We start from the raw sequence: 26,209 nt of genomic DNA, 5'->3' as shown, positions 1-26,209 counted from the left end.
ATGCACCCTGCTGTACATGGCACACGGTCCACAGAAGTGCGTGGGGGCACTACATGTGGCCCATGACTGACGGGGGCCTGTTTGGGGGCCCTCAAAATCTGTTTCTGACATCCTTTACATGGTGGTCTTTCCGACATGAAAAGGCTGTTTAAAAGGGATATCTTAATCCAGACAGTGGTGCCTGACTCGGCACTGCATCCATTCGGGATCATGATACCATTTGGCACCCCATCAGGATCACTGAGCCTGTCGGAGGCGGCAGTCTTTCCACCTAGGGTCCAACCGCCTGGATTGTAATCTGGCAGTCAGACCGAAGGGGTGTCAGTGGTCAGACTACAACCGACGGCCTGGCAGTGTTCGGTCTGACTTCCATCATTATCAGGCCCATAGTGTCTAGTGTTAAATTGTTTACCTCAAGACATTGGAAGTCAAGCCAGTTTATGGCAAGAATGTCAGAAGCCAAATGCTGGCTGTTGTGGTGTTCTTGGTCAGTGAAACACATCTGTCTCTCGAGCCTCTTCTTCACTCTGGGGTTTGTACACCCCTGGCTTCAGGGAGTCTAGCGTCTGTTTTGCAGAAACAAGGCTGTCTATTCTTCTCCAAAGAAAGCAGAATTCTTGACTGAGGAATGTCTTCTGTTGTTACTACTGAGGATTACCCTCACATTCAACAAAAAGGGGTTCAAAAAGCCAAAAATCACCATTGCTATATAAGCATCCCCTCAAAGACAGCCTTAAACACACACAGGAAAAGGTAGATACCAAAAAAGTGTACACTTGTTAATTTTTCTGCTGGCTTTCACTCAGCCCTACATATGGGGCAATTGCACCGGCCATAACTGAATGGTTTCAGAGCACTTCCTGACAAAAATATTTGAGGAGGTATATCCTCACTATGGACTATATGTATGAAAACTGTAGTCACAATTTGTGTGCTACGTTTTTGCAACCACTACATTATTTTGACAAATAACCTTTCTGCTAATAGGTTGGATCGTAAAGTAACAATTTGGGCGTGTGTGTGTGAATATTTCTTAGTAGGTCACAAATTGAGACTCCCTCCGGTTGACTGCAAAGACAGGAATAGTGATCTGCAAGGGGCAGCAGACGACCACACCTGTCCTTGCATTTCAAAACAGAAAACGTCTTTTATTTATTTTTAAAGCAGCCTAATTTCCATAAATGGCTGTTTTAAGCTACCACTTCAGTTTGCATAGGGTATTACCACCCAAACTTGGGACACAGATAATTATAATGATTTGCAATTGGAATTATGGCTATAAACCTTTGATATTTAAGGTACTGATTGGGAATTTGGAGGGGATGCCCAAAACAGAGCCCTTCTAAATACCGAATCAGTAACCATTTCTAAGCATGTTTTGTGATTCAGAAATCGTTTTCAGAATCATACACTATGTTTAGTATATTCAAAAAGATTTGCATCAGTTGCAAACCATCTGATTTACTGTGCCTGGTAAAATGCTTACAATGCTCAACAAATACTTTATTCGGTTAAATAACCATCAAAGTACACACAACAAATGAAAACAAGCATAAACAGACAATCAATTCACGGGCAAAACACTAGGACCTATATGCATCAATACAGCATCATCACAATAATCATAAAACATTTCAGTCAGTTCAATAAAATATTCATAATAATAGTGTTCATAATTCCAACATTTCCCTCTAGGCAGTTAAAATACACAAAAAAAACAATAGACTTCTCATAAAAAGTTCAAGCAAACTAAAATCTATATTGTTTCAAATATCAACCATTAAGACCACCCGGTTCAATTTATAGTCATTTGTTTAAACCAGCAACAATTTCCCTCCTATGCATAGGCAAATCTATCTTCACATAGCATATAAGGGCTGTGCAAATATACAATAAAGTGTCCGTGCATAGTGCATAAAACACGTAAAATTACCTGCAATACATAAAGGAAAAGAAGAAAAAAATCAACCAATGAGCCTCATCATTCCAAAGACTTTGAGACTTTCGATCTCTTGTGCCACATTGCTTCTAGAAATTTACTTACAGCAAATACTATTTTTAGTGATGTATCACTTTTCACGATCCTAAAGACTTCTAGGTGGCTGCCTGTGGCCATGCTACGACAGGTGGGAACTAGCTATTTACGGCATATATGATTGTACTCCTTACAAAAAAAGAGTACATGCTTCTCATCTTCAGGTGCCAGATCGCAAATGGGGCAAATTTCAGTTTGTTGATTTGCAGACCATTTGCTTGTAAAGATTCTCAGTGGTAAGATTCCATAGCGAAATCTTATATACAGGTTTCTAGTTGAAGATGGAAAAATTAAATCTAGAAATTCTTCAAATAGTGGAGAGTGCGTATGGGCCAACAACGTAAGAGTTGCAGGGCCATTGTGGGTATTCATTAGAGATTGGTCATTTATATAAGGCCAATACCTGAATTTAAGTAGTTTAATATCAGATTTTAAAATAGAATTGGGCTCGTCCCACAAGTTCTGCATACCGAGTTTGGAAAACCATCCAGAAACGGATTTAACCCAAGGAATTTCCTTGGCTCCTTGAAGGTTCATTACCTCTACCAATGAGTCTTTAAAGACTGCGAGTTTTGGTGTAGACCAAAGTTGGATCTAATATACTAAAGGTTTCAAGATAGCCTGATTAGCAACTCTTTTTATTCCGACATCAAGGTACATGGGGAATAATGGGGTACTAGATGGTAAACCTAATAACCTTCTAAAAAAGCTGTTCTCAGCAATGGTTTACAGCTGTAAATTACCATACCCCATGCCTCCGCCCCATAAAGAGCAGCTCCCTAGGCTGTTTCTCTGTAAACTTCCACAGCAGGGGAAATAGCACTCAAGTTAGTTTGATTATAAAACCTTAAAATAGTATTGGATCTATGTTCAGTAATTCATTTTGATTTCTCCAGTTGATTTGTCCACCCTTGATTGTCTTTAGGTCTGATACCCAAATAATCAAAACTATGTACTCTGCCCAGGGCCTCGCCCCGCATGAATATTACGACTTCCCTTTTTCCTCTTTCCCAAAAACCATAAACTTAGTTTTGTTTATATTTAGTTCTAAGCCTCTTGAGTTACAAAACTTTAAAAACTTATCAATTAAAATTTGGAGGCCCATTGGAGATTTAGATATGAGGAGGGAATCGTCAGCAAAAGTAAAATAGGTATCTTTTTGTTATTCAAATTTGGAGAGTAATTCCTACAAGGTTCTAGGGTGTCCACAACATCATTAATATACAATGAAAATAGGGTAGGCACTAGCACGCAGCCCTGGTGAACTCCTCGTTCAATGTCAATACGATCCGTCAGTTCTCCATTTGAACCCCAGCGAACTTGTGCATAATTATTCACATGTAATCTATTTATTAAATGCACTAAGTTGGCCGGGGCACCCACAGCAGACAGCAAGGTCTTTTCTAGCTCATGACCGCCTTCATCTCCCTTATTTCTCAGGTAAAGCATAGGATTAGATCATTGTAATGGAAACAATTTTATAAAACCCTACGTGACAAGATTTTGATTGCTCTCACTTCGTCCCACTAAATTGCTGAAGTAAGAATGCCACCTGAACGTGCAAAAAAGCAAAACATGCATGCCTTCTCAATCAGAAGTGCCTTTAGTGCCAGATATATCTCTTTTGCATGGAGAGCACATCTGGAGTCCAATTTATTAGATTCCACATAAACCTTCTGGGGCTGCTAGCATTGTGGCTGACTCGCACTATTTCTTGGTAAGCACGTTCAAGTGTTATTAGATAATACTACTGCTGCTATGTTTTACATCTTCACCCGGATGTGGGACCCAGAGCCCATTGTGAGGAAGGAGTGGGCCTGTGATTATTAGCTATAGACAAACAAGTTCTATTAGCCAGTCATCCAGCTTGGGCTCTGATAAAGCTAGCTAATGGACTGGGCAGGTAGAGTTCCGCAAGTGTCAAATAGGAACGTCTTTCGAAAGTAGCAGAACTGATCTTTCAGAAGTGGAGCTAACTGTACATCCCTTTTATTACAACCTATTCTAATAAGAAGTGTCAACAGCATTGCTCAGTCGATTACTGTACAAATAACTCCCTATGTGAATCTGTATACCTGAAATAATCGTTCAGGCTGGACTGTGTTTCATCCCATCATTTCTATCCAAAAGGTAATTTCAAAAATCTATCAGTACAAATCACGTTATCTTGATTCTCACTGACTGGGCCAGGCTACTGTGTTACCCATGGGTATCGGGCTTCAGTGATGACCCATTGTTAACCTTTTCCTACGAAGGGCAATCTTCTCTCCAGGCAATGTTGTGCACACCCTAAATGTTATGACTGCAACTTGAATGGCTAATAGCTCTGTATTTATTTCCTGAGGATGTGATGGACGTTCTTATAACAACTAGAAGATCCACTACTAAAGCAGCATACTACATTTGATTGATCATATCTCCATATAATGTTTGGAATAGATCCTTTGACCTAAAGCAGGCGTGTATCATGAACGTGCTGCAGTTCTCAATCTTGCCTGCTAAATCAATGTCCTCTGTGTAAAGGGCGTGTTTGAGTTGAGTATATATGTAATACTGTGTCAACGAGATCTCATATTCCTCCTGTAGCCGCTCATCGGGTTTAAGGTACTGTCCTCTATTATATTCCCCACACTGGAGATGCAAATACCACCCCATTCGGTAAATCTCTGTAACTTACTCCTTTCTTTCAGTATGGATCCCTCTCATAGTGGTGTCCATCGTGTGACTTTGTCCCTCCACCCGATGTGGGTCGGTGCTTTATCCCTTGTTGTCAAGGCCGGAGCAATACATTCTTGCTCTGTGATGCCTTTGTGTCTTGAGACCATATTCGGTTAGCTTGAACTTAAGTTAGAAGGACAGGGGAGTTAAAGCCATTGTCTGCTTCCATTCCATCCAGTGCCTTCTTAAAGATGTTATGCAGAGTTTGAATTCCCCCTTAACAGAGGTTGTTAAACAATTTCACCACTTGAAAGTGCTTTGCCTGTATTCTTCCCCTTCCCACCACTTTTCAAAGATGGAAAAAAGACTCCACAGCTGTACACAAGAAGGAACAAAGCATGTGAAGACAAATTTTTCAAAGAATATAAAAGCGCTAGTTTGGGTAAGGAACGTGCAAAATAAATAAACTTGAGTCTCAAGACTTGGCAGGCAAAGACTTTACACAGGCATTTTTAGCTCCTTAACTAGAAGAAAGGGTATAGTTTCAGCCCTTTTCGGGGGCATCCTGAATTTAGTGATTTGTTGTAGACTTTGTGATCCTCCGTTCACTCTTTATCCAAACATTTCTGAGCTTTGTGGCTTAACTATGTCATCTCAACATTAGTCTCCCTGAGTTTCTAGACTGGGATGCAGTATAGAGAAGCAATTTCAGAAAGGAGCCTCCATTAGAAGCACAAGTAATTTACTTTGAGGAACATTCTTCCTCGTGGATAAATTCATGCCGATCTCTTGGACTGCTGGTTCTACGGGGCAATTCGGCAATCCTTATACCAGTCCTTGTAAAAAGTATTTCTGATAGAGACTTCTAACTGCAGATTCCTCATCTTAGAATATTCCCAGTTGGTAGGTAGCGCTGACAGCTCCACTTCACCATCGTTTGCTCCGGATGTGACGTGCTCGGGCCCATAGAGGCAACAGCCATGTGCGCTGATATCAGTTTCTTTCTTTCAGTGCCAACAGATGCAGATCCTGAGGCCACATACGCCTTTAGAGCAAGCTTTTTGAAGTCTTTTCTTCAAAATTTTGTTCAACCAATTTGCAGGGGAAATCCACTGGTATGTCCACAGGTTTAAGCCTTGTGAAGATATTCACAAGCAGATGTCTCTGATCGATCTCCACTTGGTAGGTGTCTTGTGTCAAAGATCTAGCCCAACCCCAAGATCTGCAGTGACTGCGCTTCTATGCTGGGGCCTCTTCTTTTATGATGCAATGATTTGCATTTTCTGTACAACCCTGGCTGCTTCTGACAAGCTTCCGGCCCCAACAAACCTAGAGGTGCCTCACTAGGGTTTCAGTCAGCAGGACCTCCCTCAACGCTGATGGGGTCCTCTAGATCGAATTCTTGATCCAGAACCACACCCAATTCTGGGAATGAGATCTGTGACGCTGATTCCCTTTTCTCTGGAGCCAGATAACCTCCCTATTTTAGTTCCGTCCAACTCCAAGCCAGAACAGCTGCGACCTAGGTCGAATTCACACTTATTCTTATACCCTCCCTTTGCCCATGATCTGTTTGAGGATGATTCTGACAGTGGCTATGTTGGTGATTCTCCTGACCCCCTCAGAAAGAAAAGTGGTATGAGGAAAAAGGGCAGCTCTTCAGATTCCTAATGGTACTTACACGTCTCATTTAAGAGGGAATGAATTAGTTTGATCACATTACTTTGTTGCGTCACATTTACTTTGCAGTTTAGTCATTTTCCCTTTCTTCTGTCATTTTCAATCCTTAGTGTGTGTGAAAAAGTAGTTGAACAGATTCAAATGGCTCCTGTAGGGCCTTATATGTACCGACTACTATGCAACTTCTATGGGGTCTTGCAGACCCATACTGTACTGCCTGACACTGGTGCTGTGTCAGTATCATGAGGAAACTGGGATCCAGTCTGAAGCATAAGAAGGGATTTATGTGAGGAATCTGTGAGGAAACTGTTAATCAGATGAATGTTCCTCAAGGAAAGTAACTTAGAGCCCTTTTTATTCACACAAAGCTTTCTAAATCATAACCTTCATTTTCACAACATGTACCAATAGTCGTTTGCTGAAGCACTAAAGTGGCAACCATTTAGCAGCTATTTGAGCTCCTTGGGGTATTAGATATTAAGACTGCTTTATCTGCAAAGAAAAGTGTTGGTGTTTTTCTCAGTCGAAGCACCTGATTAAACATTCAAAGGTGCTCTAGAGGATTATCATTTATTAACAACACGAATTTTATAGGTGATGGAAAGCAAGCCTGGTGGACGAAATAATCAGAACTGGTCTTTTGAGACACAATATACATCATGATGTGCCTGGGCATAGTTAGATATGTGGTCCTTGCCCAGCAGGCCTAACAGATCAGAGTCTATGCCTTCCTTATCCAAGCTCATAATAATTATGCAACCACCTATTACTAAATGCAGTCGGAAGGTATATAAGGATAATTTACGTAGCACCGAAACCAGGGACACATTTAATGTGAAAGTCAAAGAAGTATGCCTGTAAAGCAGAGACCAGAATATTCCACCAAAACCTATATTCTTCCTAATAGTAGCTTACCATACATTTTTGCCAAGTAATAGATGGATGTTAGTAGGCGATAATTATCAGGAGAATACTATCCATGTTTTAGGAATGATATACATTGTTGCTCCTTTCTAGGTAAGAGGAATCTCTACCCACATTAAAATAGTCTTTGTTGGCTTCATGATGGAGGGTATCAATCACTGTTTTCTTCGTCTCGATTAGTTTTTTGAACTGCACTATTAATAAATGTCCCGAATGTGTACTCTTATCGATTCTAAGGTATTCATCAATTTTTACTTTCTTTACTATCGTGAGGTTAGTAAAATGTCTGCATTAACTGTTTCACAATGTGTTGGAAAAGAGGTCAGTGTCTGTCAGTGTATAGGGAAGAGGTGTGGCGCCGAGGCCAGGGCGACTGACACTGGACGCTGTGGATCACGGTTCGATCCCCGGATCAGGCACCAGGGGTCTGCCCAGCACGATGTGACTCTGGGCAATAGCTTGCTCAATCTTCCCAACGGCCCCCAGCGCCAGGATGCCTCCAGGTAGCTGTGCGCTTTACAAATACTGGATTTACATTTTTTTTTTTTACATATCAGTTAAAGTCCTGGGAATCAATTAACAGTGGCGCAGAAAATACACTGATACCAAGAGTGAGAAGACATGCGTACATCATAGTCGAACATGAACACACCTCAACCTAAACACTAATCCACTGGTCACACATTTATATTTTTGGGAGGATTGTTCGAAGGTTCTGCCCCGCCTACGAACAATCGACTAATGATTTAAACACAACCAATAGACAGTGTTCCAAGACCCCAAGCAGCAACAGAATGGCTCGGAAATGGTCTAATATTTTGTCCATGATGAAATACTGCAGATTTCCCAGTTACACACTACATAGCTTAAAAGGCACAGTGTGGTCAATGCTCTGACTTTCTCATAATATTCATTGATAATTGCACTAGTTTCATAACAAATGTTTTAACAATAATAATGCATTGGTTTCAAATGAGGGTGAATCAGGGCTAGATTGGCCATTTATTCCATCTGGCAAGTTGAAACTGACTTTTGACGGCCGATGGATGTTTCCTTGGGCTCCAGCTGCCAAAGTTTATGGTAGTAGGCACGTGCTGTGCAGGGTAAAAAGAGAAAGACGCAAAAAGGGTATCGTGAGGTAGGAGAGAAAGATACAGGAGGGGACCTTTGGCTTTTTTTGTACCACATTACTATTATTGGTAGTCAGTTGCAGATCATTTTGTTCATGAGCTAAATCATTTCTCGTTTTTCACTCCCCCAGATACTGCTTATCTATTTTGACATCTTATGTGAAGAAAAGTAACCCAGAACTGGAGGTTGCTCTGCAGAAGGTTCATGAACTTAGAGGTACTTCTCTCACTGTTCATCATCTACTAATGTGTAACTGTTGAATGTAGCTAAATGCAGAAAAAGAAGGCTTGGTTTTAGAGCCAGGTCTTGAGGAGTCTTCTGAAGGCGAGTCGTTCTTGGGTCTGCTGTAGGTGGGTCGGGAGGGTGTTCCATGTCTTGGCGGTGGGTTGGAGAACGATCTGCCCCCGGAGGTTGTTCGCTGGATGCGGGGAACAGCGGCGAGGGCGAGGCTGGCGGAGCTGAGCTGGCGGGTGGGGGTCTAGAAGCTGAGTCTGCTGTTCAGGTAGGAAGGTCGGGTGTTGTGGAGTGCTTTGTGTGTGTGGGTGAGGAGCTTGAAGGTGATCCTCTTGTCGACGGGGAGCCAGTGTAGGTCACAGGTGGGGGGTGATGTGGCTGCCGCCGGGGACGTTGACGATCAGTCGGGGGCGGAGGCGCTTTGGATGCGTTGTAGTCGTCGTAGGTGTTTGGCTGGGATTTCTGCGTAGAGTGCGTTGCCATAATCCAGTCTGCTGCTGACGAGGGCCTGTGTCACCGTTCTTCTTGTTTCGGTCGGGATCCACTTGTAGATCCTGCGGAGCATGTGGTAGCAGGAGGAGGAGACGGCGTTGACCTGTTTAGACATGGAGAGGGAGGAGTCGAGGATGAATCCTAGGTTGCGTGCATGGTCGGTGGGTGCCCGTGCTGTTCCCAGTGAGGTTGGCCACCAGGAGTCGTCCCAGGCTGAGGGGGTGGGTCAGAGGATGAGTACCTCCGTCTTGTCCGAGTTCAGCTTCAGACGGCTGTTCCTCATCCAGTCGGTGACGGCCTTCATTCCCTCGTGGAGGTTGGTTTTGGCGGTGTGCGGGTCCTTGGTGAGGGAGAGGATGAGCTGGGTGTCGTCAGCGTAGGAGATGATATTGAGGTCGTTTTGGCGGGCCACTTGGGCGAGGGGGGCCATGTAGACGTTGAACAGCGTCGGGCTGAAGGATGAGCCCTCGGGGACGCCGCAGATGATGTCGGTGGCCTCGGATTGGAAGGGCAGGAGGCGGACGCTCTGGGTTCTGCCGGAGAGGAAGGACGTGGTCCAGTCAAGGGCCTTCTCTTGGATTCCGGCTTCTAGGAGACGTGTCTTCAGAGTGCGATGGCAGACCGTGTCGAAGGCGGCTGACAGGTCCAGGAGGATGAGGGCTGATGTTTCGTCGTTGTCTAGTTGGCGCCTGATGTCGTCTGTGGCGGCGATGAGGGTTGTCTTGGTGCTGTAGTTTCGTCTGAACCCGGACTGGGATGGGTCCAAGATGTTGTTGTCTTCCAGGTGGCGGGCCAGTTGCATGATGACGATTTTCTCAATGACCTTCGCCAGGAATGGGAGCAGGGAGATGGGCCGTAAGTTCTTGAGTCCTTGGGGTCCGCCTTGGGCTTCTTGAGGAGGGCGTTGATTTCGGCGTGGTTCCAGCTTTCCGGGAATGTCGCTATTTTGAAGGAGATGTTGATGACCTGCTGTAGTTGGGGTGCGATGGCAGCGTCTGCTTTGTTGAATAAGTGGTGTGGGCATGGGTCTGACGGAGATCCTGAGTGGATGGAGTTCATGACCTTGCATGTCTCGTCGTCGTTGACGTTGGACCAGGATGTCAGGCGGTTGGCGCTGGTGGTATTCACAGGGGAGGTGGGGTCTGGCGTAGTCCGTCGGTCATGGTGTTGAAACTGTCATGGATGTCAGTGATCTTGCGGTGGAAGAAGATGGTCAGTGAGTTGCACAGTTCTTGTGAGGGTGGTATGTCGTTGGCGTTGGCGCTGGGGTTGGAGAGTTCCTTTACGATGCTGAAAAGCTCTTTGCTGTTGTGTGCGGCGTTATCCAGGCAGACTTTGAAGGAGGATCTCTTGGCTAATCTGATGAGGGGGTGATGTCTGCGGGTAGCGTTCTTGTGGGCTGCGTAATTGTCCGAAGTGCGTTCATGGAGCCATATCTTCTCCAGTTTCTGACATGCGCGTTTGCAGATCTGCAGCTTGTCAGTAAACCAGGTGGCTCTCTTGCAGGCGTGGTTATTGGAGGGTTTCTTGAGTGGGGCGAGGGTGTTGGCGCAGTCGTCGATCCACTGTCTGAGGTTGCGGGCTGCGGTGTCTGGGTTGGTGGGGTCGGTGGGGTCAGTGGGTGGGTTTTGGGCGAGGGTGGTGATCAGCTGGTCTTCGGTGAGTTTGCTCCAGCAGCGGCGAGGTAGCTGTTGGGTTCGGTGGTGCGTGGTTGGTTTATTGAAGGTGAAATGGATGCATCGGTGGTCGGTCCAGTGAAGGTCTGTGGTTATGGTCGAAGGTGACGTGGGTGCCTGTGGAGAAGACGGGGTCCAGCGTGTGGCCAGCGGTGTGGGTGGGTGCGGTGACGAGTTGTCTGTGGCCGAGGTTGGTGAGGTTGTCGATCAGGGTGGCGGAGTTGGCGTTGTTGTTGTTCTCGAGGTGGAAATTCAGGTCCCCGAGGAGGATGTAGTCCGTGGAGGCGAGTGCGTGGGTGCTGGCGAGGTTGGCGATGGAGTCGCTGAATTGAGCTCGGGTCGAGGAGTTCTGTAGATGAGTGTTCCTCTGAGGGTGGTGTTGGGGTCGGTGTGGATCCGGAAGTGCAGGTGTTCGGCGGTGTTGAGGGTGTCGTCTGCGTGGGTGGCGACCTTGAGGGTGGACTTGTGGACGATGGCTATTCCTCCTCCGATTCCGTTGGCGCGATTCCTGCGGGTGAACTTGTAGCCGTCCAGGAGGGTTATGGCGATGTGGGGCACCGAGGAGTCGTTCCACCAAGTCTCAGTCAGGAAGGCCACGTCTGGGGCGGAGATGTCGAGCAGATCCCAGAGCTCGACGGCGTGTTTGCGTGCGGAGCGGGTGTTGAGGAGTATGCAGCGGAGGTGGTTGGGTCCAGTCCTTGGAGGTTTGGTGGCTCTGTCGCAGGTGAAGCTGCAGGTGTGGCAGGAGAAAGGTCTGCGAGTCCACTTCGGGGCGGCTTGGAAGCAGGTGTGGTTTCGGCCAGCGTTGAGTGTGTAGAGGGTGCTGGCATCGTACCAGAGTCTGATGTTGTTGCGTTTGCGGGGTCCAGGGGTTCTGGCGCTGGGCGCGGTCCAGGCACGGATGGGCGCCGACGGGCTTGCCTTTGGCGCACCGGCCGCTGCGTGGCCTCCATAAGAGGGTGATAGGGAGGGAGGAGCAACTGGGAGGCGGGAGCGGGCAGGCCAATGGGGAGCAAGGGGGCGGGGCCGCAGGGACACAGCAGCGGGAAGGAACGGGAAACGGCGGGAAAACAGGCGGGTGGCAGGGAGCAGGTACGAGGCAGCTGGCGGCCGTGTGGTGGCATGGGGAGCGACCTGCCTGCAAGCAGGGTCAGAGGTCGCGCCTTTTTGTGCCAATTCTCCCACAAAAATCATCCGTGCCTGCATTTTTAAATCTAGAAGACACTGGAGGCTGCTGTCCGAATTATTGCTTCCCTTGCCTGTTTGTTTGTTGTTTTCTTTATATTTGAAGCTTACAACAAATGAAGGGAATCTCATTTTGATGACTATTAATTCTAATAAGATGTATTTTAATTTAAATAATCTTTAGTATGCAACGCTATAACAATACAAACAACATCAAAGAGGGCACTTCTGTAATACATAAAACATGTTAAATGATTGTGCATTTTGCTGCCATGCTGTGAATAAATACTTGTGGTGATGAATTAGGAAATGCCTGCATTAATCTTGCAGAGACAGACTGAAATGCAAACAGAGCATCATCAGTCATTCAGTGCATGTGAAACCAGTTAATTCAGCTGGTTCTATCAAGTCCTTTGGCCCCTTCATGTCTACTACCCTTTCGTTAGATTTCAAGATTTCCCAGTGCAGTAGAATTAACATTTCAAAAAATATTTTGATGCTATTTTATAGGAGAATATGCGCCTACACATGCCTCTGATTAAAACAACTTTTTAAATAGGTCATTTCTGGCTTAATGTACAATTTACCCAACTGCTCTGAGTAGCTGTGGAATATTAGATTGGATGTAGGGAAAATGGTTAGGACGAGAGAGTGTATGAGAAGGTGAATAAGGGAGAAAGATTTAGGGTGTGTTAGAGTTTTGGATAGACGTATGGGAAGGTAGCTCAGGGATGAGGGAGTTTGTCTAGCACCAAAACAGTGTGCCTAGGTAGGAGAGATTATGGCTAGGGTTGAAGGTGGACAAGGCGAACAAATGTTAAAAAGTGGATCGATGTGAGAGAACTAATTGACAGTTAGAGGGAGGGAAGTGGAGAGGTGGTGGTAAGAGCAAAAAGGTACAGTGAGCCAGTGTAGGAAACTGGGTGTTTGTTGCAGTAGTCTCCTCATTTTTCGTCTGGTATTTGATGCAACTTTGACTGGAGTGCACGGGTTCATGCTAACCAAGGTCCCCAGTTCCAGTACTCTATCCTCTAAATAAGGCACTGGTCAATTGATCCCAAATTAGCCAGGGCTTTAGCACCTCTGTCAGTCCCCAGTAATTGGTACTCCTGGTATCTAGGGCATAGGTTCTAAAGAGCAGCCCTAAAAGCCACAGCATATCTTGTGCCACTCTAAGGGACCCAGCACTAGAGTAATACAGACTGCCACTACCGGCTGCGTGACAAGGTGCACTAAAAAGTGAAAACACTACATGGCACCCACCTGAGTGTAATATTTGTAAGTCACCCCTACAGCAGGCCTTACAGCCCTAAGGCTGGGTGCATTATATTGCATGTGAGGGCTTATGTGTATGAGCAGATATGCCCCTATGCTTACCAGTTCAAATACTGACAGTACACGTGAACAGGGAAGCCATCTTAAGGTATGTATCTGGAACTGGTCAAAATTAGTTTCCCAGTTCCATAATGGTTTCACTGAAACCTATGGTGTTTGGTATCAAACACCTTGTATTAATAAACCCACACTTATTCCAGTGATGGATGTATTAATACAACAAGGGGTGGTGAGGGACAGAGTCTCTGAATTAAGCAGAAAGCTCTCACCCAGTCAAGAGATCAGGGCTAGATCCAACACCGTTTTTTAGCTCACTGCACCATCCCAGTTTCAGAACCTGGCTGTATGCAAATTAGTCTGTTCCTGTCCCAATGCATGATGGGAACAGGGCAAACCAAACTACAAAAGCCAATTCTTACACTGGGAAGGAAACAATCTCCCGGGGACCGGTTTCTGGCATTACAGCCGTCTTCGGCCTGGTTTGCTTGAATCCTGATGGTGCAATGAGCAAGGGTCTCACATCTGAGAATACCCTTCCACGCTTAGGGTGGACAAAATTATTTACAACAAGGGGTGGTGAGGGACAGAGTCTCTGAATTAAGCAGAAAGCTCTCACCCAGTCAAGAGATCAGGGCTAGATCCAACACCGTTTTTTAGCTCACTGCACCATCCCAGTTTCAGAACCTGGCTGTATGCAAATTAGTCTGTTCCTGTCCCAGTGCATGATGGGAACAGGGCAAACCAAACTACAAAAGCCAATTCTTACACTGGGAAGGAAACAAGCTCCCGGGGACCGGTTTCTGGCATTACAGCCGTCTTCGGCCCGGTTTGCTTGAATCCTGATGGTGCAATGAGCAAGGGTCTCACATCTGAGAATACCCTTCCACGCTTAGGGTGGACAAAATTATTTACAACAAGGGGTGGTGAGGGACAGAGTCTCTGAATTAAGCAGAAAGCTCTCACCCAGTCAAGAGATCAGGGCTAGATCCAACACCGTTTTTTAGCTCACTGCACCATCCCAGTTTCAGAACCTGGCTGTATGCAAATTAGTCTGTTCCTGTCCCAGTGCATGATGGGAACAGGGCAAACCAAACTACAAAAGCCAATTCTTACACTGGGAAGGAAACAAGCTCCCGGGGACCGGTTTCTGGCATTACAGCCGTCTTCGGCCCGGTTTGCTTGAATCCTGATGGTGCAATGAGCAAGGGTCTCACATCTGAGAATACCCTTCCACGCTTAGGGTGGACAAAATTATTTACAACAAGGGGTGGTGAGGGACAGAGTCTCTGAATTAAGCAGAAAGCTCTCACCCAGTCAAGAGATCAGGGCTAGATCCAACACCGTTTTTTAGCTCACTGCACCATCCCAGTTTCAGAACCTGGCTGTATGCAAATTAGTCTGTTCCTGTCCCAGGTCATGATGGGAACAGGGCAAACCAAACTACAAAAGCCAATTCTTACACTGGGAAGGAAACAAGCTCCCGGGGACCGGTTTCTGGCATTACAGCCGCCTTCGGCCCGGTTTGCTTGAATCCTGATGGTGCAATGAGCAAGGGTCTCACATCTGAGAATACCCTTCCACGCTTAGGGTGGACAAAATTATTTACAACAAGGGGTGGTGAGGGACAGAGTCTCTGAATTAAGCAGAAAGCTCTCACCCAGTCAAGAGATCAGGGCTAGATCCAACACCGTTTTTTAGCTCACTGCACCATCCCAGTTTCAGAACCTGGCTGTATGCAAATTAGTCTGTTTTTGTCCCAGTGCATGATAGGAACAGGGCAAACCAAACTACAAAAGCCAATTCTTACACTGGGAAGGAAACAAGCTCCCGGGGACCGGTTTCTGGCATTACAGCCGTCTTCGGCCCGGTTTGCTTGAATCCTGATGGTGCAATGAGCAAGGGTCTCACATCTGAGAATACCTTTCCACGCTTAGGGTGGACAAAATTATTTACAACAAGGGGTGGTGAGGGACAGAGTCTCTGAATTAAGCAGAAAGCTCTCACCCAGTCAAGAGATCAGGGCTAGATCCAACACCGTTTTTTAGCTCACTGCACCATCCCAGTTTCAGAACCTGGCTGTATGCAAATTAGTCTGTTCCTGTCCCAGTGCATGATGGGAACAGGGCAAACCAAACTACAAAAGCCAATTCTTACACTGGGAAGGAAACAAGCTCCCGGGGACCGGTTTCTGGCATTACAGCCGTCTTCGGCCCGGTTTGCTTGAATCCTGATGGTGCAATGAGCAAGGGTCTCACATCTGAGAATACCCTTCCACGCTTAGGGTGGACAAAATTATTTACAACAAGGGGTGGTGAGGGACAGAGTCTCTGAATTAAGCAGAAAGCTCTCACCCAGTCAAGAGATCAGGGCTAGATCCAACTGCGTTTTTTAGCTCACTGCACCATCTCAGTTTCAGAACCTGGCTGTATGCAAATTAGTCTGTTCCTGTCCCAGTGCATGATGGGAACAGGGCAAACCACACTACAAAAGCCAATTCTTACACTGGGAAGGAAACAAGCTCCCGGGGACCGGTTTCTGGCATTACAGCCGTCTTCGGCCCGGTTTGCTTGAATCCTGATGGTGCAATGAGCAAGGGTTTCACATCTGAGAATACCCTTCCACGCTTAGGGTGGACAAAATTATTTACAACAAGGGGTGGTGAGGGACAGAGTCTCTGAATTAAGCAGAAAGCTCTCACCCAGTCAAGAGATCAGGGCTAGATCCAACACCGTTTTTTAGCTCACTGCACCATCCCAGTTTCAGAACCTGGCTGTATGCAAATTAGTCTGTTCCTGTCCCAGTGCATGATGGGAACAGGGCAAACCAAACTACAAAAGCCAATTCTTACACTGGGAAGGAAACAAGCTCCCGGGGACCGGTTTCTGGCATTACAGCCGTCTTCGGCCCGGTTTGCTTGAATCCTGATGGTGCAATGAGCAAGGGTCTCACATCTGAGAATACCCTTCTACGCTTAGGGTGGACAAAATTATTTACAACAAGGGGTGGTGAGGGACAGAGTCTCTGAATTAAGCAGAAAGCTCTCACCCAGTCAAGAGATCAGGGCTAGATCCAACACCGTTTTTTAGCTCACTGCCCCATCCCAGTTTCAGAACCTGGCTGTATGCAAATTAGTCTGTTCCTGTCCCAGTGCATGATGGGAACAGGGCAAACCAAACTACAAAAGCCAATTCTTACACTGGGAAGGAAGCAAGCTCCCGGGGACCGGTTTCTGGCGTTACAGCCGTCTTCGGCCCGGTTTGCTTGAATACTGATGGTGCAATGAGCAAGGGTCTCACATCTGAGAATACCCTTCCACGCTTAGGGTGGACAAAATTATTTACAACAAGGGGTGGTGAGGGACAGAGTCTCTGAATTAAGCAGAAAGCTCTCACCCAGTCAAGAGATCAGGGCTAGATCCAACACCGTTTTTTAGCTCACTGCACCATCCCAGTTTCAGAACCTGGCTGTATGCAAATTAGTCTGTTCCTGTCCCAGTGCATGATGGGAACAGGGCAAACCAAACTACAAAAGCCAATTCTTACACTGGGAAGGAAACAAGCTCCCGGGGACCGGTTTCTGGCATTACAGCCGTCTTCGGCCCGGTTTCCTTGAATCCTGATGGTGCAATGAGCAAGGGTCTCACATCTGAGAATACCCTTCCACGCTTAGGGTGGACAAAATTATTTACAACAAGGGGTGGTGAGGGACAGAGTCTCTGAATTAAGCAGAAAGCTCTCACCCAGTCAAGAGATCAGGGCTAGATCCAACACCGTTGTTTAGCTCACTGCACCATCCCAGTTTCAGAACCTGGCTGTATGCAAATTAGTCTGTTCCTGTCCCAGTGCATGATGGGAACAGGGCAAACCAAACTACAAAAGCCAATTCTTACACTGGGAAGGAAACAAGCTCCCGGGGACCGGTTTCTGGCATTACAGCCGTCTTCGGCCCGGTTTGCTTGAATCCTGATGGTGCAATGAGCAAGGGTCTCACATCTGAGAATACCCTTCCACGCTTAGGGTGGACAAAATTATTTACAACAAGGGGTGGTGAGGGACAGAGTCTCTGAATTAAGCAGAAAGCTCTCACCCAGTCAAGAGATCAGGGCTAGATCCAACACCGTTTTTTAGCTCACTGCACCATCTCAGTTTCAGAACCTGGCTGTATGCAAATTAGTCTGTTCCTGTCCCAGTGCATGATGGGAACAGGGCAAACCAAACTACAAAAGCCAATTCTTACACTGGGAAGGAAACAAGCTCCCGGGGACCGGTTTCTGGCATTACAGCCGTCTTCGGCCCGGTTTGCTTGAATCCTGATGGTGCAATGAGCAAGGGTCTCACATCTGAGAATACCCTTCCACGCTTAGGGTGGACAAAATTATTTACAACAAGGGGTGGTGAGGGACAGAGTCTCTGAATTAAGCAGAAAGCTCTCACCCAGTCAAGAGATCAGGGCTAGATCCAACACCGTTTTTTAGCTCACTGCACCATCCCAGTTTCAGAACCTGGCTGTATGCAAATTAGTCTGTTCCTGTCCCAGTGCATGATGGGAACAGGGCAAACCAAACTACAAAAGCCAATTCTTACACTGGGAAGGAAACAAGCTCCCGGGGACCGGTTTCTGGCATTACAGCCGTCTTCGGCCCGGTTTGCTTGAATCCTGATGGTGCAATGAGCAAGGGTCTCACATCTGAGAATACCCTTCTACGCTTAGGGTGGACAAAATTATTTACAACAAGGGGTGGTGAGGGACAGAGTCTCTGAATTAAGCAGAAAGCTCTCAGCCAGTCAAGAGATCAGGGCTAGATCCAACACCGTTTTTTAGCTCACTGCACCATCCCAGTTTCAGAACCTGGCTGTATGCAAATTAGTCTGTTCCTGTCCCAGTGCATGATGGGAACAGGGCAAACCAAACTACAAAAGCCAATTCTTACACTGGGAAGGAAACAAGCTCCCGGGGACCGGTTTCTGGCATTACAGCCGTCTTCGGCCCGGTTTGCTTGAATCCTGATGGTGCAATGAGCAAGGGTCTCACATCTGAGAATACCCTTCCACGCTTAGGGTGGACAAAATTATTTACAACAAGGGGTGGTGAGGGACAGAGTCTCTGAATTAAGCAGAAAGCTCTCACCCAGTCAAGAGATCAGGGCTATATCCAACACCGTTTTTTAGCTCACTGCACCATCCCAGTTTCAGAACCTGGCTGTATGCAAATTAGTCTGTTCCTGTCCCAGTGCATGATGGGAACAGGGCAAACCAAACTACAAAAGCCAATTCTTACACTGGGAAGGAAACAAGCTCCCGGGGACCGGTTTCTGGCATTACAGCCGTCTTCGGCCCGGTTTGCTTGAATCCTGATGGTGCAATGAGCAAGGGTCTCACATCTGAGAATACCCTTCCACGCTTAGGGTGGACAAAATTATTTACAACAAGGGGTGGTGAGGGAGGGAGTCTCTGAATTAAGCAGAAAGCTCTCACCCAGTCAAGAGATCAGGGCTAGATCCAACACCGTTTTTTAGCTCACTGCACCATCCCAGTTTCAGAACCTGGCTGTATGCAAATTAGTCTGTTCCTGTCCCAGTGCATGATGGGAACAGGGCAAACCAAACTACAAAAGCCAATTCTTACACTCGGAAGGAAACAAGCTCCCGGGGACCGGTTTCTGGCATTACAGCCGTCTTCGGCCCGGTTTGCTTGAATCCTGATGGTGCAATGAGCAAGGGTCTCATATCTGAGAATACCCTTCCACGCTTAGGGTGGACAAAATTATTTACAACAAGGGGTGGTGAGGGACAGAGTCTCTGAATTAAGCAGAAAGCTCTCACCCAGTCAAGAGATCAGGGCTAGATCCAACACCGGTTTTTAGCTCACTGCACCATCCCAGTTTCAGAACCTGGCTGTATGCAAATTAGTCTGTTCCTGTCCCAGTGCATGATGGGAACAGGGCAAACCAAACTACAAAAGCCAATTCTTACACTGGGAAGGAAACAAGCTCCCGGGGACCGGTTTCTGGCATTACAGCCGTCTTCGGCCCGGTTTGCTTGAATCCTGATGGTGCAATGAGCAAGGGTCTCACATCTGAGAATACCCTTCCACGCTTAGGGTGGACAAAATTATTTACAACAAGGGGTGGTGAGGGACAGAGTCTCTGAATTAAGCAGAAAGCTCTCACCCAGTCAAGAGATCAGGGCTAGATCCAACACCGTTTTTTAGCTCACTGCACCATCCCAGTTTCAGAACCTGGCTGTATGCAAATTAGTCTGTTCCTGTCCCAGTGCATGATGGGAACAGGGCAAACCAAACTACAAAAGCCAATTCTTACACTAGGAAGGAAACAAGCTCCCGGGGACCGGTTTATGGCATTACAGCCGTCTTCGGCCCGGTTTGCTTGAATCCTGATGGTGCAATGAGCAAGGGTCTCACATCTGAGAATACCCTTCCACGCTTAGGGTGGACAAAATTATTTACAACAAGGGGTGGTGAGGGACAGAGTCTCTGAATTAAGCAGAAAGCTCTCACCCAGTCAAGAGATCAGGGCTAGATCCAACACCGTTTTTTAGCTCACTGCACCATCCCAGTTTCAGAACCTGGCTGTATGCAAATTAGTCTGTTCCTGTCCCAGGTCATGATGGGAACAGGGCAAACCAAACTACAAAAGCCAATTCTTACACTGGGAAGGAAACAAGCTCCCGGGGACCGGTTTCTGGCATTACAGCCGCCTTCGGCCCGGTTTGCTTGAATCCTGATGGTGCAATGAGCAAGGGTCTCACATCTGAGAATACCCTTCCACGCTTAGGGTGGACAAAATTATTTACAACAAGGGGTGGTGAGGGACAGAGTCTCTGAATTAAGCAGAAAGCTCTCACCCAGTCAAGAGATCAGGGCTAGATCCAACACCGTTTTTTAGCTCACTGCACCATCCCAGTTTCAGAACCTGGCTGTATGCAAATTAGTCTGTTCCTGTCCCAGTGCATGATGGGAACAGGGCAAACCAAACTACAAAAGCCAATTCTTACACTGGGAAGGAAACAAGCTCCCGGGGACCGGTTTCTGGCATTACAGCCGTCTTCGGCCCGGTTTGCTTGAATCCTGATGGTGCAATGAGCAAGGGTCTCACATCTGAGAATACCCTTCCACGCTTAGGGTGGACAAAATTATTTACAACAAGGGGTGGTGAGGGACAGAGTCTCTGAATTAAGCAGAAAGCTCTCACCCAGTCAAGAGATCAGGGCTAGATCCAACACCGTTTTTTAGCTCACTGCACCATCCCAGTTTCAGAACCTGGCAGTATGCAAATTAGTCTGTTCCTGTCCCAGTGCATGATGGGAACAGGGCAAACCAAACTACAAAAGCCAATTCTTACACTGGGAAGGAAACAAGCTCCCGGGGACCGGTTTCTGGCATTACAGCCGTCTTCGGCCTGGTTTGCTTGAATCCTGATGGTGCAATGAGCAAGGGTCTCACATCTGAGAATACCCTTCCACGCTTAGGGTGGACAAAATTATTTACAACAAGGGGTGGTGAGGGACAGAGTCTCTGAATTAAGCAGAAAGCTCTCACCCAGTCAAGAGATCAGGGCTAGATCCAACACCGTTTTTTAGCTCACTGCACCATCCCAGTTTCAGAACCTGGCTGTATGCAAATTAGTCTGCTCCTGTCCCAGTGCATGATGGGAACAGGGCAAACCAAACTACAAAAGCCAATTCTTACACTGGGAAGGAAACAAGCTCCCGGGGACCGGTTTCTGGCATTACAGCCGTCTTCGGCCCGGTTTGCTTGAATCCTGATGGTGCAATGAGCAAGGGTCTCACATCTGAGAATACCCTTCCACGCTTAGGGTGGACAAAATTATTTACAACAAGGGGTGGTGAGGGACAGAGTCTCTGAATTAAGCAGAAAGCTCTCACCCAGTCAAGAGATCAGGGCTAGATCCAACACCGTTTTTTAGCTCACGGCACCATCCCAGTTTCAGAACCTGGCTGTATGCAAATTAGTCTGTTCCTGTCCCAGTGCATGATGGGAACAGAGCAAACCAAACTACAAAAGCCAATTCTTACACTGGGAAGGAAACAAGCTCCCGGGGACCGGTTTCTGGCATTACAGCCGTCTTCGGCCCGGTTTGCTTGAATCCTGATGGTGCAATGAGCAAGGGTCTCACATCTGAGAATACCCTTCCACGCTTAGGGTGGACAAAATTATTTACAACAAGGGGTGGTGAGGGACAGAGTCTCTGAATTAAGCAGAAAGCTCTCACCCAGTCAAGAGATCAGGGCTAGATCCAACACCGTTTTTTAGCTCACTGCACCAGTAGCTTGTCTCCTTTCTGGTGAAGAATTGGCTTGGTAGTTTAGTCTGCCCTGTTCCCATGATGCACTGGGCCAGGGACAGACTGATTTGCATATAGCCAGGTTCTGAGCTGGGATGGGGCAGTGAGATAAATAACGGTGATGGATCAAGCCCTGATCTTTGGACTGGGTAAGAGTGGTCTGCTTAATTCAGACACTCTGTTCATCACCACCCCCTTTTCTAAATCGTTTTGGCCACTATAGGTGTGGCAGGGTATACTCAGACATGAGTCCCTTTCTCACTGCTCCATCAGGATTCAAGCAAGCCGGGCCGAAGACGGCTGAAATGCCAGAAACCGGTCCCCGGTAGCTTGTCTCCTTTCTGGTGAAGAATTGGCTTGGTAGTTTAGTCTGCCCTGTTCCCATGATGCACTGGGCCAGGGACAGACTGATTTGCATATAGCCAGGTTCTGAGCTGGGATGGGGCAGTGAGATAAATAACGGTGATGGATCAAGCCCTGATCTTTGGACTGGGTAAGAGTGGTCTGCTTAATTCAGACACTCTGTTCATCACCACCCCCTTTTCTAAATCGTTTTGGCCACTATAGGTGTGGCAGGGTATACTCAGACATGATTTCCTTTCTCACTGCTCCATCAGGATTCAAGCAAGCCGGGCCGAAGACGGCTGAAATGCCAGAAACCTGTCCCCGGTAGCTTGTCTCCTTTCTGGTGAAGAATTGGCTTGGTAGTTTAGTCTGCCCTGTTCCCATGATGCACTGGGCCAGGGACAGACTGATTTGCATATAGCCAGGTTCTGAGCTGGGATGGGGCAGTGAGATAAATAACGGTGATGGATCAAGCCCTGATCTTTGGACTGGGTAAGAGTGGTCTGCTTAATTCAGACACTCTGTTCATCACCACCCCCTTTTCTAAATCGTTTTGGCCACTATAGGTGTGGCAGGGTATACTCAGACATGAGTCCCTTTCTCACTGCTCCATCAGGATTCAAGCAAGCCGGACCGAAGACGGCTGAAATGCCAGAAACCGGTCCCCGGTAGCTTGTCTCCTTTCTGGTGAAGAATTGGCTTGGTAGTTTAGTCTGCCCTGTTCCCATGATGCACTGGGCCAGGGACAGACTGATTTGCATATAGCCAGGTTCTGAGCTGGGATGGGGCAGTGAGATAAATAACGGTGATGGATCAAGCCCTGATCTTTGGACTGGGTAAGAGTGGTCTGCTTAATTCAGACACTCTGTTCATCACCACCCCCTTTTCTAAATCGTTTTGGCCACTATAGGTGTGGCAGGGTATACTCAGTCATGAGTCCCTTTCTCACTGCTCCATCAGGATTCAAGCAAGCCGGGCCGAAGACGGCTGAAATGCCAGAAACCGGTCCCCGGTAGCTTGTCTCCTTTCTGGTGAAGAATTGGCTTGGTAGTTTAGTCTGCCCTGTTCCCATGATGCACTGGGCCAGGGACAGACTGATTTGCATATAGCCAGGTTCTGAGCTGGGATGGGGCAGTGAGATAAATAACGGTGATGGATCAAGCCCTGATCTTTGGACTGGGTAAGAGTGGTCTGCTTAATTCAGACACTCTGTTCATCACCACCCCCTTTTCTAAATCGTTTTGGCCACTATAGGTGTGGCAGGGTATACTCAGTCATGAGTCCCTTTCTCACTGCTCCATCAGGATTCAAGCAAGCCGGGCCGAAGACGGCTGAAATGCCAGAAACCGGTCCCCGGTAGCTTGTCTCCTTTCTGGTGAAGAATTGGCTTGGTAGTTTAGTCTGCCCTGTTCCCATGATGCACTGGGCCAGGGACAGACTGATTTGTATATAGCCAGGTTCTGAGCTGGGATGGGGCAGTGAGATAAATAACGGTGATGGATCAAGCCCTGATCTTTGGACTGGGTAAGAGTGGTCTGCTTAATTCAGACACTCTGTTCATCACCACCCCCTTTTCTAAATCGGATGTATTAATACATGCACCTGGAGGGTACCTTAGTGGTACCCCTTGAACCCAACTAGTCCTCTAGTGTGCTGGCTGACTGGTCCAGTTCAGCCTGCCACCACAGACCAGTTTCTGAATCTCCCCCCCCCCCCCCCCCCCAGGAGGTGAGAGCCCCGCTTTCAGAGAACAGACACAAGGTCTGCTCTAGCAGGAGGTGTTTAAACCTCCTACAAGCAGGAAGACTGTTGATCTGCATATCAATGGAGGAGGCTTCAAAGGCCTCTACAACCTGTGATTCAACCATGATTGCCCTCGGACAGGGCAAAGACCATCCCCTGCCTAGGACCCATTTGGCACCTGGACAGGTGGGAAAATTAGCCAGTCAGGAGGTGTGTTCACCCTCAGGATAGTACTATCCCTAAGGTGGGTTACCTGAAGTGAACATGACTAGGAAAAATTCCATCATCTTGGTTTTTGGTGGAATTAGGTCTTCTGGGTTAGGGGTATGGCCAGTTCCCACAGGAAGTGATCATATAGAAGGTGTAGTCATCCTCAAGGTAGGTAGCCCATTGACTACTTCATGACACTCCCTGTAACGCCCCTAAATACTGCATTTAGGTAGCACCCCTGATCCCAGGACCTCAGGTTAGACTAACACAAAGAAAGAGTGGACAAAGAAAACTGTTTACCCGAGAACAGAGAAGTAACATCTGACTTGGCGCTAACCCTGCCAGCTGCACCGGACGCTGGTGAAGCAACCAACTTGTCCTGCCGCTGTTTAGACTCCAAGGAACCCGGAGGGTTGCCAGTGCTTTGTCTTTCGCCAGAGAAACTCCCTTGAAGTAGAGGAGCTACCCCTCTGCAGCCGCAGGCACCATAGACGTAAGGTCTGGTTCACCGTCCTGCCGCTTACCGGGACTACCAATGCTACAGCCACCCAGGAAGAGGTCGCCTGCTCCTACAAGTCAGATCCGCCCTCCCTCCAAGTGTGGGGATGCCAGGGCCGACCGGAGCCACCCAGCACCAATACCTGGGTCCGGAGCCTTGAAGCAGCCAAGGCTTGATGTGTCCACGCCCCACACCAACTCCAAGGGAAACCAAATTGCACGTTGAGGGACTTCAGAGACAGTGAGACCCACACCAAGAGTGGCCCAGCTGTCTTGTTTGTCCCTCTTATGTAAAACCAAGTCAAAAAGTGATTCGTCGACCACCTCCACCTGACACCTCGAAGCACCTCTGCACCTGTCCCCCACAACTCGAGTCCAAATGAGCTGACAGTGCCCATGGGGTCCTGACATCCACAAGAGCCAAACCCATCCTTGGGTTTCGCTAGACTAGACTTGCAGTCACTGCCTGCAGCTTCTTTCTGCAGGCCCCCTCCAGTCGTGAGTGATTCCATCATGCGACCCGACACCAAAATACTTCACTGTAGTCAAGCCCCACAGCCCGAGGAGAAGTGTACCAACTGTGTCTCTACGTGCCTGAGCACCTCAAGGTTTGAGCACCCTGGGGATCACCCGGATTGGCCCCCAGACCCTGCTTGCAGCCTCTTTCTAACCTGACCAATCTGCATTGAAGTGAATAGGGCACTCAATGCTGTAGCACACTTCTCTACCTGGCTGCCCCGTGCCGCCCAAGGTGACCTGTTGGTGTGGCCTTGGACCTTGCCCCCTCCTCACCTTAGGCTCAGGAGAAGGGGTCTGTAAATCGCTGACAAGTGCCCAAATGCCATACGTATTTTCCACCCACTTGAGAACATTACCACTGTAGAAATTGCTCTGTCAACTTTTGAAACGTATAAAAATTCATAACTCTAAAAGTACTTCCCTCATTCCGATGATCTTGGTATCTAAATTCATATAAAAATAAGTGTTACTTTTAAAAGTTGGTGTCTCACTTTCTGCCTTTGTTTGTGCAATAAATGCTTAGCACTACCCTCTGATATGCATAACCGCTCAACCACACTACCACAAACGAGAGCATTTGGGGTGTCATTTGTGCCTCTGTAAACCATTTGGGGTATGCCTGGACTCTATCCACAGTGTACATATTTTCTGTCCAATAAATAAAGAGCCAGCTTCCTACAGCCAGCCTTCACGATCTGCAACATACTTCTTTGTTTTGTGACATACAATCTTGGCTTGTGTTGTTAACTTTGTATTTTTTCACATCACAGAGAATCCTCCATCTGCTGCTGATGCTGTGAGTGCAGAAGACGCGCTAAAGTACCTGTTGTTCCTCGTGGATGTCAATGAGTTGTATGATCATTCACTGGGAACGTATGACTTTGACCTTGTCATCATGGTGGCAGAGAAGTCACAGAAGGTAATTTAGAAGTTAGAGACTTTGCTGGCAATATTTTGCACCATTCTAATGTATTTAGATTGGATTTCTGTGAGAGTTTTGGATGAAGTTGCAGTTAGCCACTTAGATAAAGACCTTTCTTACTATGCATGATGCACCATTAATTGTTTAACATGCCACCAAAAGGATCCACCTGACTTTGTGTGTCAAATGGTCCAATTTTGCAGGTCTCCATGTGACCTGTAGTTGGTTTCTTTATTGGAATATTCTTTTTTGTTGGGAGTTTGTGATTAATTAGCCTTCTGACAGATAATTGTAGTCACA

General features: G+C 47.2%; 1 protein-coding gene across 1 annotated transcript in view; it reads left to right on the top strand.

The window, feature by feature from the left end:
* ELP1 (elongator acetyltransferase complex subunit 1) overlaps window positions 1–26,209 on the top strand; it is a 686,929-nt gene that overhangs the window by 363,515 nt on the left and 297,205 nt on the right. The window contains exons 24-25 of the mRNA XM_086963713.1: window positions 8,559–8,644; window positions 25,758–25,906. Of these exons, the coding sequence (XP_086819839.1) occupies window positions 8,559–8,644; window positions 25,758–25,906 (235 nt within the window). The remainder of the gene's footprint in view (window positions 1–8,558; window positions 8,645–25,757; window positions 25,907–26,209) is intronic.

The sequence above is a fragment of the Lissotriton vulgaris genome, chromosome 3_1, assembly GCF_964263255.1.
Source record: "Lissotriton vulgaris chromosome 3_1, aLisVul1.2, whole genome shotgun sequence".
NCBI classification, from domain to species: domain Eukaryota; kingdom Metazoa; phylum Chordata; class Amphibia; order Caudata; family Salamandridae; genus Lissotriton; species Lissotriton vulgaris.
This window is presented reverse-complemented; position numbering and strand designations above follow the sequence as displayed.